The 14,852-nt window shown below is 34.9% G+C and overlaps 2 protein-coding genes and 1 long non-coding RNA gene across 8 annotated transcripts; 2 read left to right on the plus strand and 1 right to left on the minus strand.

Annotated features, from left to right (window-relative positions):
• Positions 1-432: 432 nt before the first annotated feature.
• On the plus strand, positions 433-1,151 carry LOC118047873 (uncharacterized). Its single transcript, XR_004687387.2, has 2 exons — positions 433-687; positions 813-1,151. It is a non-coding gene; the product is annotated as an uncharacterized lncRNA (long non-coding RNA).
• Positions 1,152-3,820: 2,669 nt separating this feature from the next.
• Positions 3,821-7,986, plus strand: LOC118047875 (protein IN CHLOROPLAST ATPASE BIOGENESIS, chloroplastic). 4 transcript variants are annotated; one of them, XR_004687389.2, is made up of 12 exons: positions 3,821-4,062; positions 4,144-4,227; positions 4,821-4,895; positions 4,992-5,034; positions 5,115-5,172; positions 5,275-5,442; positions 5,600-5,662; positions 5,759-5,853; positions 5,963-6,257; positions 6,358-6,506; positions 7,424-7,595; positions 7,706-7,986. XR_004687389.2 is itself a non-coding variant. In XM_035057294.2 (12 exons), exons 1-11 carry the CDS (start codon positions 3,954-3,956, stop codon positions 6,496-6,498), a joined length of 1,029 nt encoding a protein of 342 aa, XP_034913185.1. In that variant the 5' UTR covers positions 3,821-3,953; the 3' UTR covers positions 6,499-6,506; positions 7,424-7,986. The 4 variants fall into 4 exon arrangements, 2 of the variants coding, with proteins under 2 accessions (XP_034913185.1, XP_034913183.1); XR_004687390.2 differs by having other exon boundaries at positions 7,424-7,572; XM_035057294.2 differs by having other exon boundaries at positions 5,963-6,044; positions 6,147-6,257; positions 7,424-7,986.
• Positions 7,987-7,997: 11 nt separating this feature from the next.
• On the minus strand, positions 7,998-14,441 carry LOC118047874 (filament-like plant protein 7). Of its 3 annotated transcripts, none has more exons than XM_035057288.2 (6): positions 14,340-14,441; positions 13,529-13,674; positions 12,204-12,348; positions 9,723-12,078; positions 9,451-9,511; positions 7,998-8,764 (listed from the first exon to the last, which is right to left on the minus strand). In XM_035057288.2, exons 2-6 carry the CDS (start codon positions 13,634-13,636, stop codon positions 8,258-8,260), a joined length of 3,177 nt encoding a protein of 1,058 aa, XP_034913179.1. In that variant the 5' UTR covers positions 13,637-13,674; positions 14,340-14,441; the 3' UTR covers positions 7,998-8,257. The 3 variants fall into 3 exon arrangements, with proteins under 3 accessions (XP_034913179.1, XP_034913178.1, XP_034913177.1); XM_035057287.2 differs by lacking the exon at positions 14,340-14,441 and adding an exon at positions 14,112-14,326; XM_035057286.2 differs by lacking the exon at positions 14,340-14,441 and adding an exon at positions 13,986-14,326.
• Positions 14,442-14,852: the final 411 nt, after the last annotated feature.

Here is a 14,852-nt window from a genome sequence, read left to right on the forward strand (position 1 = left end):
TATGAAATAAAAAAAAATTAATTTGAAGCAAATTAAAAAAAAAATTAATTTTTTTTAAAATACTTTTGAAACGCAAAAACTAACACGCTCTTAAACCTCATTTGCTTTTGTGTTTAAAATGTATTTTTAAAAAAATTAATTTTTTTTATTTCAAATTAATTTTTTTATATTTTTAGATTATTTTAATGTTTTTAGATTAAAAATATTTTTTAAAAATATATATATATTTTTAAAATATTTTAAAATAAAAAACATTTTAAAAACCAATTATTACCATAATCCCGTTGCCTACGCCAGCAAACAAAATCCTAAGCTCCCGTGAACCTTACAAATTTCAAGAAGAAATTTTATAATATGATTATTAATTACATCTTATAAGTTATAATTTAGTTTTATTAATTACTATGTCACATCATCGGCTCATGTGAATAAAGTTTAGTTATTCTGTTTAACTCTCTTTTTTTTTTCTACCTACAACTCTCGATTCGATTCCCCAAAAAATCACAGCCAACCGTGATTTCATTGACCATCTTCACTCAAAACAACAAAAAATCACAACCGACGCCTCCTTCTCTCTCTACCGACCAAATCCCAATAGCTCTGTTCCAAACCAGATCCATTGTCAAGCAACCACCACCGGAACAACCACCTCCCAATCACCGTTGAGGGCATACACTCTTAAGAAAGGTTTCCCTTTACATTATTTTTCATCTTCTTTTTATTTCAATTGGGTTTTCTTGAATCGTCTCTCTCTGGGTTAAATTATAATTTAATAATTGTAATCAGTATACTGTTTTAATTTGATATTGTAGAGGGCTCTTTGTTATCAGCAGCTAGATTACTATTTAGGATCAGGGGAGAAGGGTTCTGGGGATCAAAACCATTTACGAGTTGATTTGAAAGGAGAGAATACAAAAGACAGGTCTCTGGTTTTGAAATCAATCAATGAGAACATTTCTACTGCCGAGGAACTGTCTTCTCGCTGACTGAACAGGTGTAGCTGTCTTGATAGAAGCATAGATATATTAGAATATACTGTTTGATATGAACTGTAGTCGTTTGAGGGGGTAGGATGCAGACTCACCTGTGTGTTAAAAACAAAAATCATGTTTATTTTTATATTTTAAAAATATTTTTTTATTTATTTTAAATTAATATGTTTTTAATATTTTCAAATTATTTTAATATGGTGATGTTAAAAATAATTTTAAAAAAATAAAAAAATATTATTAATATATATTTTAACATAAAAAATTATTTAAAAATTAACTTGTAATTACACTACACTGCTAAAAAAAAAAAAGCTACTAAATATACTATTTGATATGATGGCTGTGAATGTCACCCAAGCCTCTATTATGATGCTATTACAAGGAGATGCAGAAGAAAATTTTAACACCGTTTTTACTTCTGTTTGGAATTTGGATAATGATTTTTGTATAATAATAATTTTTATTTAAAAATATATTAAAATGATATTTTTTATTTTTCATATTAACATATTAAAATAATATCAAAATATATTAATTAAAAAAAAATTTAAATTTTTTAAAAACAATTTAGATACAATTAAAAACAAATATGTATATTTGACACTGGCTTTAAAGATTAGATTTGTTTATCCTTTCCTGAGATCATTTTTCTTTTCCTAAAATATCAAGAAATAACATCTGAGCCAGGGATTCTTATTACTTGTAATGTTGTAATTTTACAGATTCCACCTGCATGGGATCTCATGTTGGGGTTAGCAGGAGATAGGAAATTGCTTGGATTTAAAAATTTTTTTATAAGAAATGTATGTATTTTTTTTATTGATTACAATCTTACAAGTCATGTCCTGCTCGAGAAAAATTATATATATATATAGAAAAATTACGGGTGCTTCATTTTATGGGTGTGAAAGTTTTTTTTTTTTTTTCTTGAAAATCAAAGCATGAGAAAGAACATCACCTTCCTTATTATGAACATGCGATCCTGGATTTAGGCACTCTAAAATGGAAAGCCATGCTTTAATCTTGCCTTGTGTTTCAAAATAAATTGTGATAACAAGGGTATTAATTGTAAACAAATAATATAACAAATTACGTCAAAATTTGAGAAGACATGTATTTAATAGCTCTTATTAAACCTAACTGATTCATCAATCATGTGATAACATGGATACTGTAAATAAATAATATAATAGATCCCAAGTTCTTAAAAATCTAATAATATTTTTAGAACTACCTATTGTTTGAAGGCATTAAAAACAAAATAAAAGTTTATAATAAAATATTTAATAAAATCTTCTACAAAGCAACTAGTCCTTTGAGTTTGGGGTGATGGATTGTACCCTTAACAATGATTATATGAATTCTATAAAAAGAAATTTTATCTAGAATAATATGAACAAATAATTAAGATTGAGAAGAAATTTACCTCAAAGTTATTTTTCATTTTTGGAAAAACATACCAAGTGCTTTTTATCAATGTTATTAAACTTAAATTGGCCCGACAGGTCGACCTGAAACCTAGAACTTGGACTAATCCAGGTAAAATAAAAGACCGACTAAAAAAAAACAGTCAAACCTAGTCAATTTGATAGGTAAATCCGTGATTTGGTTGAATCGAGCTAACCCAGGTAAGATACAATATATATATATATTAACTTTATTGAACACTCACCTGACTCAGGGAGAGCAAAAGGAAAGCTAGAGTTTTTGCCCTAATTTCTTGCAAAATAAACAACAAAGAACAGAGAGTTCATTAGAGAAATTGGTGCTACTTCTACAAATGCTCTATCCCTTTTACGGTGATATTGTGTCCAACCTAAATTATTTGCTTCTAAGATTTTTGCATCTGGATCTTCACATCTAGCTACTTGCTTTTCACATTTGGATTTTTGTCTTTGAATCTTCTAGATCCTATTGGATCTTCCATTTCACTACTCACATCATTTCCTTTCTGTCATTGATTTATTATTTGTTAAATCCATGTTTTTTTTTTGTGAACTTTCTCATAACAAACATTCTCAGGACAGTTTCATAATAATTTGTTAATGAATATACATTATAAAAAACATGCTCCTCTTGGTTTGTGCTCTTCCAGTTAAAAAAAAATTTGGCTTAATTTACAAAAAAAATATTTTTCTTTTATTTTGGATAAAAATCACTTTCAAAAAATTATGAAAATTTTAAAAAAAATCATATTATTTTTTGCTTATATCAAATTTAGTTCTCAAACTTTTGATTGCTATATATTTTGTTTTAAATCTTTTTTTTCAATTTTATTCTTTAAAATTTGATTCAATTTAATTTTTATATTAATTTTGGTCCTTATTTTTATAATTTTTATTTGCTTTTCTCTTATTATTTTCTTAAGTGAAATTTTTTATCTATCAAATTTGGTCCTCATTCTTTTAATTGCTATTTATTTAATTTGAAATAATTTATGAAATTGTAATTATTTTTCATTATCTTTCAACTTTTTTATTTGTTGGATTTGAATTTTATTATTTTGATTGTTATTTATTTTATTTGAGATAATTTATGAAATTATATATTTTTTTTCAATTTTATTCTCATTCAACCTTTTAATTTGTAAGATTTGTTCCTCATTATTTTACTAAATTTGAAAATAAAATATTAATAAATTATTTTTCATAATATAATCAAATACTGAAAAATATTTTATAATTTATTTTTCATGACACTACCAAATATAAAAAATAATTCAATTTTTAAAATATTCACTTAAAAAAAAACTATTTTTCAATAAACAAAAAACCTTAATATTAACAAATTCAACGCAAGGTAACCATTGTCTTCCTTAGTTGCCACTAAACAACAGGTCTGGGCCTCAAAGATCTGGGCTTTAGCCCCAAACCATCTTCCGGTCCCGACTTCTCCTCATTTGTATCAAAGGGCAACAGCAGTGGCAGGGAGCCAACGCCACCGTAGTTCACGATTAGAGGAATGAAAATAGGCGGAGGAGTGTTTTATGGAGCTCCACGCGCCTCCTCATTCCTTCTCAGCCTCCGCAGACACACTACGCTACGCACTTTTTCTTGTTCTTCATTTCCTGGTAGATACCATTATTTATACAATTTTGTCGTTGTCTTTATTTCTTTGTTTTTAACAATGTAATGTTGATGAAAATTTACAGACCATATCGGTTTTATCAAAGAAGTGGCTGCAACTCAGCCTCCTAAGCATTTGTCTCATTTGTTGAGGATGTTAAAGACAAAAGGTAGATATTGTGAAGAACAAAACTTACTCGCTATTCAACTCTTGAAGGACAGAACTTTAACACTCTTGAATTTTGTTAAATTAATTGATATATCATTTTTTTTATCAGGTTATTTGCTTTATTTTGGCTTGTAACTCTTGGTTTGTTTTTGGGTTTTTTGAGTCTTGCTAAGGATTGGCTAGGATAATGAATGCTACTTGGTTTATGTTTTCGTTGGTGCTTATTAACTCATGTGACAAGAGGTGCATTTCTAGTCTATAAGTCTTATTTTTGCAGTAAATGTTTCTTTTTTGAGGTTGCTGAACTTCTGCAGTAAAGTGAAGTGCGCAATATCAGATGCCATTTGGAGATTTATCATCCATAGAGCCATCAACTCATATTTTCAAATAAATTGTATATATTGTGATGTGAAAAAAAGACCTTCCTTCCCGAAAATATGTGAACAAATACCTCGTGGTGACTAACAAAGCTGGTGACGAGGCTATAATGATGTATTATGTTTGTGTAATAATAGCATCCTTGTTTTTGTTCAGTTTCCTTGTCATCTAAACAACCTCCCCTTAAATCGTGTTGCATTAAATCCTTGGTAACAGGTGAATCTATTGTTTCTCCTAGAGCCAAGAAAGGGTTGTTCCCTCTTGCCATTCCACTGGCTAGAAACAGTTCAGGTATTGATGAATGCAAGCTGTGGGGACTCACTATTTTTAAGATTTGAGAAGCAACTAATTTTTAGCATGATACATGTGATTTATTTGTGTGAATAGATGCTGTGATTGCGCTGCTGAGATGGCCAACAGCACCACCTGGGTAAGAGTCTCAAATTATTCATGGTCTTTGTTTGTTGTTGTTTTTCTTTCCCTGCAGTCATTGTTGTCTGATGTGTCCAGGATGGAAATGCCAGTGGTTGAGGTTCGTAAACATGGAGTTTGGCTTTTGGCAAAGACTGTAAGTTGAGTATGCATGCTGCTGCTCATGGATATAACCAGTAGTCAGACCTTCCTTTTGTAAAGACATTTTACTAACAACATAATTTTTGTCATGGTACAGGTAGATCAATATATTAATCGAATCCTGGTTGAGGAAGATGCTGATATTTCTTCAGAAGGCAATGCTGATCTATTTCATGCTGCAGCTGATGCTGGAGATAATCTTTATAAAAAGGGTGACTATGCTAAGTCTCAGATTTTAGACCTAGATGTATATCTCTTAAAAAAGGTACAAATTGTACTGTAATTAGCTGTAAAAACTTTTTTCTTTCTTTGATTCGATCGAGCTAAACAAATTTGAATTCCTAGGCGGTGGACACTTGGAATCCTCAAATTGATCTTCATTCTCTTAATTGAATTTTAATTGTTAAAAGGTTTATTTTCAGGTAGGTTTGTTTCCAGATGTCTTAGAGCGCAAAGTGATGCTCCATTTGCAGAAAGGTGATCATGTAAGACTAACCTGACTTTTGGTTACTATTTGCAAGCAGCATGGATTTGCTTGCGAGTCTGGGTGGCTAACTGTTTGCATATGCATGTTTGTAAAGGTTTCAGCTTTAGTGACTGGGGAGTTCTATACAAGGAAAAAGCATTTTCCGGGATTTGCAAGGCCTTTTGCATTCAATGCAGAGGTTATGCTGAAGTTCGTATGATTTTCTTCTATTGCTATCTCCAAAAAAAATGTTCTGAATTTTCAGTTTATCATTTATTTCCTTTTTCATATCATAAGAAGCCTCTTATACTTTCTACAGGATTGGACGTAAGTTAGAAGCCAAAGATGCTGCCAGGGGAGCTTTAAAATCACCATGGTGGACCCTGGGTTGCAGATACAAGGCATGGGCTGCTCAGATAATTTCTCTTTACCATTTATTGTACTGTGTTGTGTTTTCTCTTCCTTTCTTGAATTTATATTGTCGAGGTTGGAGTCCTATCCAGGATGTTGCTCAGATAGCACAATGGGAAGATGAGCAAATTGAGTATATTAAAGAAAAAATGACCGAAGAAGGAAGGCAGGAAGACCTTAACAAGGGAAAAGAACCATCACAGGTTTCCTTCTGTTTTATAATGTATCTGTAAATGCTGGACTTCACTATGAAGCAAATTCATAGCCAGTGTGTATGTTGATCCTTGTCTTGCAAACTTGCAGATTGCATTGGATGAAGCTGCATTTTTGTTGGACTTAGCTTCTGTTGAAGGGACTTGGGATGAAGCTGCGGAACAGATATCTGAGTGCTATAAACAGGCTGGACTTCACGATGTTGCAAGATTTATCCAATATAGAGATTGAGTGTCTAGGTTGGTAGATATAATCAATCCCACATGTTTATGCTGAGTCAATTTGGATTTTGAAATTCCATTTTCAGTTTTAAATACACAGCATGACAGCAAATTAAATTTTGAAACAATTTAAAACTTCATATATATACTGTTTGCTATACTGATGGATAATCTGTGGTGACTCTTTCAAGCTTGAGCATACAAATGACCTCCAAATTCAAGCTTGCATCAGGATTTAGATTACTATCCAATTAGGGATAACTACAAATCAATCCCCAATTTGTTATTGGCCCCACAAACCAGTCCTTAACCCATCTGTTTTATCTAGACATCATTCTACTTTTCATAAACTTGACACGTTAGTCCCCAATGTTAAAACAACCACCACCTTCTTTAAAAAAACTCACTCTTCCCCACACCACGGTCTCCCTCTCTATAGCATCACCAGTATAATCCCTCACTCAAATATGGGGATTCAAATTCTCAAATTTAAAACCCTAACAAAAAAAAAAAATCAAATATCTGAAGCAATAGCAGTCTCAGCTACTCTATTACAACCTCAGCATTTTTTTCAAAACGAGAATCTCTGAAACCTTTTGTTACCCGTGTGAGAGATTGACTACTACAATTTCTGGCAACACATTTCCAGTGCCTTTAACCAGAGATTTCTCGTGGCTTCAAGGAATCAAATACAGTTAAACTTATTGTTATATTTAATCAATTTTGTTAGGTGATGAATTTAGGTTTAAATTAGAGCTATTTGGGTTATTAGAGTGAAATTTATTTTCTTTGTTTGAATAGAAGGGGTTTAGCAGTTTAGGATTATGATTATTGTGGCTTGATGATCTGATTGCTACTGTTGTGTTTTTTATTTTGCTGTCTTGTACGAGTTCTACAAGGTGTTTCTGAATTTTGATGTCTTGTGGTTTTCTCAGTTCGGTTGTGTGTACCATTTGAGTCATGGATTGTTGCCCAAATTCTTTTTTGTGGTGGGGTTTGCTGTTGCCAATTTCAGATTCATGCAAGTCCAGTTTAATATGCCTGGAACATCTTCGAACTACTTGATCAGCTTCTGCCTCTCGTGGTATTTTGTCGTTCTTTGTTGTGGTGGGGTTTGCTGTTGCCAATTTCAGAATCTTACAAGTCCAGTTTAATATGCCTGTAATGTCTTTCAACTACTTGATCAGTCTCTGCCTCTTGTGCTATTTTGTCATCAGATCTCTCTCAGTTCGGATGGTGGTGCTCTTGCTATCTTCTACTTGCCTTGTGTTTTTTCTGGTTTCATGTGCATCTCCTGTTTTTGAGATGCTGGTGGTGTCCTTATTATCTGGCTTTTGCAGACTGCCTGTCTGGTAATTCTAGTATTTTGTTTTGCATCTGTTTCTTCTTTTCCGTATTGTGAGAGTTGTATTGCTAAGCCATTTCCTTACTAGCTGCATTTTATATACAAATTTAATTTATTAATGAGAAAAAGCTTAGGATTATTGTGTTTTGGAAAGACAGACTTGATTAATTTAAGCATTGTCCTAAGCAATGATCCCCACAGAAATTAGAAAGCAGTGTCCCGAAGTGCAAAACCTCGTCTGGGGACAGCCAGTTAAATGTACAGAAGGAATACACACGAAGATGCAAAAAAGATCTCTCAAAATAACAGGAGGCAGACCTTAATGTATTCGATCCTTAGTATGCAGCAAACTTGAGAGCTACCACCGTGGAGAACCCCGTGCAGCCAATTTTTGCTCTTTATGGACCGGGGACTGTGCAGCCAGTTACGGGGCAAATGGAAAGGATGGTATCTTGATGTTTGATTTCTTCTTTTTCCATAGCAGCTTTTTCCACAAATTTGCACCTCCACTTTTCTTGCTAGGCACAATGGCCAAATAATTAATTGCAACGTCGTCATCCTGGTGTTTGATTCCATTTAAAACGGGAATCTTTTCAAGAGGTTCGATCACCTTAGTGGAAATGAAGGTGGGACTGGAATTGTTATCACTTTCTTTGCGATTGATTGATTTAGTGTCCTTTACTTCAGCACTGTCCTCTTTTAGCATCTGATCTAGCAAAGAGGACCTCTGGTTCTTGTTCTTGGTTGAAATCAAGGCTTTGCTTGTGGACGTGGTGACTGCGGTGGTATTTGTGTCGGTGAATGTAGAGAGGACCTTGTCAAACAGGGGTGCTTCGCCTGGTGAAGCCATTGCCTTTAACTGCTTCCCCAGGTTTAGAATTGTCTCTTGGCACTCAGCTAACTTTTCTGAAGCAGCCGTTATCTCCCAACCCTGCAAGATTCAGGAAGTTCTTGGTTCAACAATGAGATACATTCACATGTAATTTAGGCAATTTGAAGGTGACAAACATGAAAACTCTGATAATACAAGAAAGAATAGAGGATAGCACGTAATTGGAATCAATGATTGTTCTGGCGTTTGGATGCATAAAATGCACTGCATATTCATCGGAAAATCATGTTATTTTCACTGATAACAAAGGATCAGGTGGTTGTGGAAAAGTAGGGTTTTAAGAAGGGGTATCTTGAGCAGCTTTGCGTGAAGTATCCAGCTTGCAGATGTCGAATAATTTAAGCCAAGACGCTAGACAGTGACCCTTCAATGTAAATCCCGACGACTTAACAGCTCTTAATCTCCATGGTTAAACACGAAACTTCATCCAAGCCCAAGAGAACGTGCTGAAGTTAATTTTTACATGAAGTGTCTCATTTTTTCCCAGAGAAGAAAAGGTTAAAGAGGAATCAACTGATCCCATTTGCAAATTGGCTTTACTCGAATTAGGAGAGAGTATATATTTTGTTCAAAGAGTTCAAGTGCAATTCTTAAGGAAATGCCATTCTTTATACCAACAAGCAGTTCTCCTATCCTCTACATGATTATATAAATCACAAAAAGAAGTTAATATAAAGGCAAATGAAAATAATTTGTATGTTCAAGGTGGCATGATAAGAACTTACAGTCCGGAGTTGGCTCTCTTCCTCGTGGAGTTCAGAGTTAGGGAATTCCTTTTTCTTCATACTGAAAATAGCACATCAGATAGATGAGATTTCTCAATAATTTGTTCGAGGGAGAAAATTCAAAGTTAGACAACATTTTGGGTCATGAAGTGTATGGCATCCTAAAATGCATGCGATATTCTATCTTTCATGTGTTATGTCGATTTAATCTGATGCTGTGGGGTTACTTTATCTTCAAAAGAGGGAAATCATATAAAAATTAAATCCACTACCTCTCAAGTTGGAACTGCAGTTCAAGACATGTAGCTTCCAATTCTTCACAGCAACTCCTTTTGTTCTCCAGTTCCATTTCCAAGGAAGATAACTTCTGGTGAGCATCATTCAATTCAGCTCTGGCCACTGTAAGCTGTGTGTCAACATCTTCTTTCGTCAGCTTATGATTTTCATTTTGGCTCTCAAACCTTGCCTTCAAACCTCTCAAAGTTTCTAAATCTGTTTGCAGGCCTCCAATGATTTTCTCAGATTCCTTGAGTTGATTCTTCAAGGACTCACTGTTATTAGTAGCTGACTGGAGCCTGGCTTCCAAGTCCCTCTTTTCAGAGTCAATATTAATCAAATCCTCTCTTAACTTTTTATTCTCGTCTATAATTGTAGATTGATGACATTCATCCTTCCCAAAGTAGCTGTGATGTCCATTTGAAGCAACAAACTCTGGTTTGCACCCACTCCGTGATTCATCCCAGTCAAAATGTTTCTTATCTTGAATGGAAAAGCAGTGGTTCATAGTCCAGTCCAAAGCAGAACATAATTCTTGGGCAAACATGTTCAAATCGGATTTTCCATCCAACAGATCATGACACGCATGAGCAAATTGCTGCAATACAGCAATTAGTTCAGAAGTTTTCCACTGCAAAACACGGACCATGTAGCCTGACGGTGTTTCTGTGTTCTCGTAAGGCAAAAAACTCCCATCCTTTCTGGTCAAGGTCTCTGATTTTCCATAATCAGCAAAGGATAAAGTGATCCCTTCAATAATCTCAATAATCTTGCAGAGTGATTTGCTGAGATCTGGCTGACTGCTCTTATCTGTCGACAAGGCATCAGCTTCAGTAATTCTACCAGGTGAATCAGTCACCAAACATATAGGTTTCCATGAGGTATATCCACCAGCATGACAGGAATTTAATCCATCAGAATGTGTTGAGCTTTGCCTTGTATCATCATATTCTGCAGGGCTTGCATGATTTATATTTGCCAGAGCTATTCTAACATCCTCCAGTATTTCATCAGGCTTTCTTAGTGTGACACGGTTTTGCTCCAACACGACTTTCAGAATATCATGTAGCCAGCCAGAAGTTTCATCTCTGGAATTGATTACCTGGTTTGATACAGCAGATCCAGACTCTGATACTGGAATGATCTCCCGACCTATTGCGTTAACATTGTCAGAAGAAACACGAGGACCTTCGAACTGTTCATCTACTGCGACTATTGCTAGTTTTTCCATTTCAGCAAAGTCATCCATCATGGATATGTCTGAAGCTCCTATAGTTCTGTTTGTTGGCGACCCCCTTTGCTTTCCCTGTTTGAAGTGCTCCAATTCTGAAATCAAAGCAGAAGCCCAAGATTCAGCAGAGCTAACCTTATTATCACTGCCAATCTCAGACGTTGAGGCCAGAGACAGCTCATGTGACATAACCACGCTTCTTGTTCTGTCTAAGGTTGCCTGTCCCTTTGACAATTCATCAAGATGCGACTCAACCTGTGATAATTTGGAAGCTGTGCGAGCATACATGGCTCTTGAAAACTGGAGTTCATTTGCTTTTTTATTAAAGGCTTCCTTGAGAGTCTTGTTTTCTTCTTCCACTACACATAGCTGCTCAGTCAGAAAGTTGATCCTTTTTCTGGGAGAATCAGCAGAGTTTTCAACAGCTGAGTCAACCGCTAAACCCATAGGACGACCATTTAACCTTCTCCTGCTCATTTCAACTGAATCTCTTTCAAGGATTTCTACTTCACTTTTCATTTTAGCCAAGGCAGCCGGGCCGGGCAACCGCTTGCGGACCAGGACACGAAGCCTCTGACATTCTTCTTCTAACTTGGCAATTCTTTTCACACTCTCTAAGTGTTGCTTGTGTGATACATCTGCTGTTCTGCGATTAAATTCTGTCTCCTTATGGCGGATCTCAAGCTCCTTTTCTAGCACTCGGACTTCGTATTTGAGAGAAGCACTATATTTTTCTGTGGACTCTAACCTCCTCATCAGGGCATTAAAATCTGCCTCCACCTGAGCCTTTTGCTTGCTTACACCTTCGATCAACTTTTCCTTTGCTAAGAGAGCCTTGCTTAGATGAGTATTCTCAAGACCAATTTTGGCAAGTGTTTTCCTAGTCTCTGCCAGCTTCTCTTCCAAAATCATCTGGGACTTTTCAAATTCATTGGATGTCTTCATGACAGCATCATGAATCCTTTGCTCCTGATCTTCTCGAACAAAACGTAGCTGCTGCATACACTCCTTGAGGGCAGCTTCCAGATGAGTCGATATTTGTTCTCCAGCTGCTCTTTGCTGTAAGGCTTCATCTAATTCTTGCTTTAGAGACACTGCTTTTGCTTCTGCCTTCTCCTGGCCTATTGAAAATCAATAATCATAGAGTACACAAGATTACAGAAGACATTTGACAATGTGAATTGATAGATTGGCAGAAGAACCCTACCACTTAAGTGCTGAAACGGAACAATATTTACTAATTTACCTGTCATGGCTTCCTTTGCAAGCTTGGCTTGTTTCTTTGCAAGATCATCTTTGGCGTTACACTCAGACAGGGCTGATGAAAGCTTGTCCCTCAAAATTTTCAGGTCATTCTCCAATTCAGCCTTATCAGCCAATAGTGTCTGTATCTGGAACATCGAAGTTTTTTAGTAATCATCCAAAATAAAAATAAATTCTAAATGTATACGCGAATTTATTAGTAAAACTTCCAGCAATCAAGGACGTGCCAAACTGATTTGACTCTCTCTCTGCTTTGATCAGTTCTAGTGTTTCCTTGCACACATTTTTACACACTAGACCTAGAGACAACTAACTTGATTGTTCTCAATAGATGGCTAAACCAAGGCATAATCATAACACAAAAGGTTGTTAGTTCTAGCATAACTCAAAAGAGTCCTAGTGGAGGAGAAAATCTCTTCGTTGACAAGCTTTATAGTTTGAAGCAAATCATGGTTTTTTGTATTGCAGAATTGAGATCTGAAACTAGTAAGCAGGTAACCCTCTCCTCAAAAGAAAGTGAGCAACTCTCCCCTCTATGGTTCTTCTTCTATCCCACCCCTATCTGAAAAGGAAATCGGTGAACTAATAAAAATAGCGATTTGCCGTTGACAATCACCTGGAAGACATTGCTTCAGGCTTCAGAGACAGTAAATATTTGAGTTTTGGTTCCGAAAGTGCATCTTAACACATTGTTTCAACTTTTTTTCTTTTTAGCCATTTGGTAAATCAGGGAAATGTCAAGTTCTTTCTAAGCTAGAAAAATGATGGATTTCGAACTCAGTTCTCCACTACCATTCAAGGAGAAGTCTTACCACCCAGGCAGGGTGTCATCTTCATTGTCTTAACCGACTTTTGTAACAGGCTTTGGCATACCAATCTGGATTAATTGGGTTCAAGCATCAAAACTAGCTTATTTCATGTTGAACTTCAATATAACAAACATTGCAAGAAGCTGTAATCATCAGAGTCACTGCAGTTTTCTCTTATTAAATGAAATCAACCAAGAATAAATACAGTGAACAGTAAAGGTTGACTCCTCTAAATCAGATAAATCAGTAATTTGTGTTTTTGTGTATGACATGCAAAGCCAATTAGAATCTTTTACAAGAAAGAAGCTGATGTTCTTAGTGTCCATTGAGGAACAATTATGGAGCTTTCCCAAGAATAATTGAGTGATCTTGTGTTCCGATTTCTGATCACAAAGAACATATATTGTGGGATTGGAGAACCATAAATTGCATTAACTGATGATTCTAATAGATTGCATTAATATACAAAATTGAAGCTCCCAGAATTGCTGAAATTTACCTCTTCTTCGTTTGAAGAAAGGTCAACTTTATGATCAGTTGCAACAACAATCTTGTCTGCCGATTTCTTCCTCCACAGCCATGTTTTATGGTCCATGACTTCACTCATAACTGCCAGTACTTCAAATCACTTGAAATCAGAATGAACTGCAGCAGAAAAACAAGAGAAAGAACCATCAAACACTCTTTATCCTATATATTACAAACTAGAACATGTAAAAAAAATATCTCACCATTACAACATTTAACATGCATGGATCATTAAAACCATGAAATGACATATTGATCAGATTTTCTTTACCAAAAGTGGAATTCAAAACACGAAAGGAAACAAGTACTGAATAAAGAGAAGACAATGCAAGACAAAAACACAATTGATATTATGATCCTACCGACAAATATAAAGAATAGAAAACCCTCAAAGAAGAAGAGAAAGGTATACAAAACCCCACACTTACACACAGCTAAGAAAGAGAGAGGGAGAGAGTAGCTAAGGCAGCACTGCCCTGTCACTGTGAATTGTGTAAAAGTAAAGTGAAGGAAAAGCAGCGTTTGTGCTATAGAGAGAAATTTGTTGTTTTTACGTGTATGCGATCCTCGGATCATATGTTTATTGCCCCCGGGTGGTGGACCACCTTTCGTGTTGTGTTATTATTCACCGGAAATGTAATGGCATGCCTTTATAGTTTCCATTTATCGATTTTATGAGATATCTCAGCAGCCTTCTTCCGCTTGAACTGTTTCATAGAAGAACAACAGGCTATGTTGGAAGGATTGCTTCATTTGTGAAGTAACATAGATTTGACTCTTACATTAGTGTCGTTGAAAGGACAGAGGCTGGTTATTGCTTCGATGAAACGGACCGGAAGAGCGCGGGTCCTTGTCGTTGATGTTATGCTTCTTTTTGTCATTTGCTTCTTTGCCCTGCAACTCCTGCAAGTGGCAGCCTGGTCAATTTGTAAGGTAGGTAATACAAGAATACGTAATGTCTCATGTCTGTATCGAGGATTAAGAAACAAGCAATTGGTTCATTAAGATTAAATGAAAAAATATACTAAAAAACTAGCATTTTCACTGTAGTTAGTAATTAACGATATCTATAATATCTTTTGTGAATAAATTAATCATTTTTTCTAAAAAATTGTCTTTGAAATTTAAAATTCAACAAAAGATAACAACAGTGTAAAATATTGAGAAACGACAACAAATCTCAAATTTGCACGAATTTTTTTTGATTAGTTCACCTACTTCCCTTCCTCTTCCACTAAAGTCCCTTTAGTTTTAACATTTTAATTTTGATCTAAAAATTTGTTTTCTTAATATTT

The sequence above is a fragment of the Populus alba genome, chromosome 7 (assembly GCF_005239225.2).
Source record: "Populus alba chromosome 7, ASM523922v2, whole genome shotgun sequence".
Taxonomy (NCBI): domain Eukaryota; kingdom Viridiplantae; phylum Streptophyta; class Magnoliopsida; order Malpighiales; family Salicaceae; genus Populus; species Populus alba.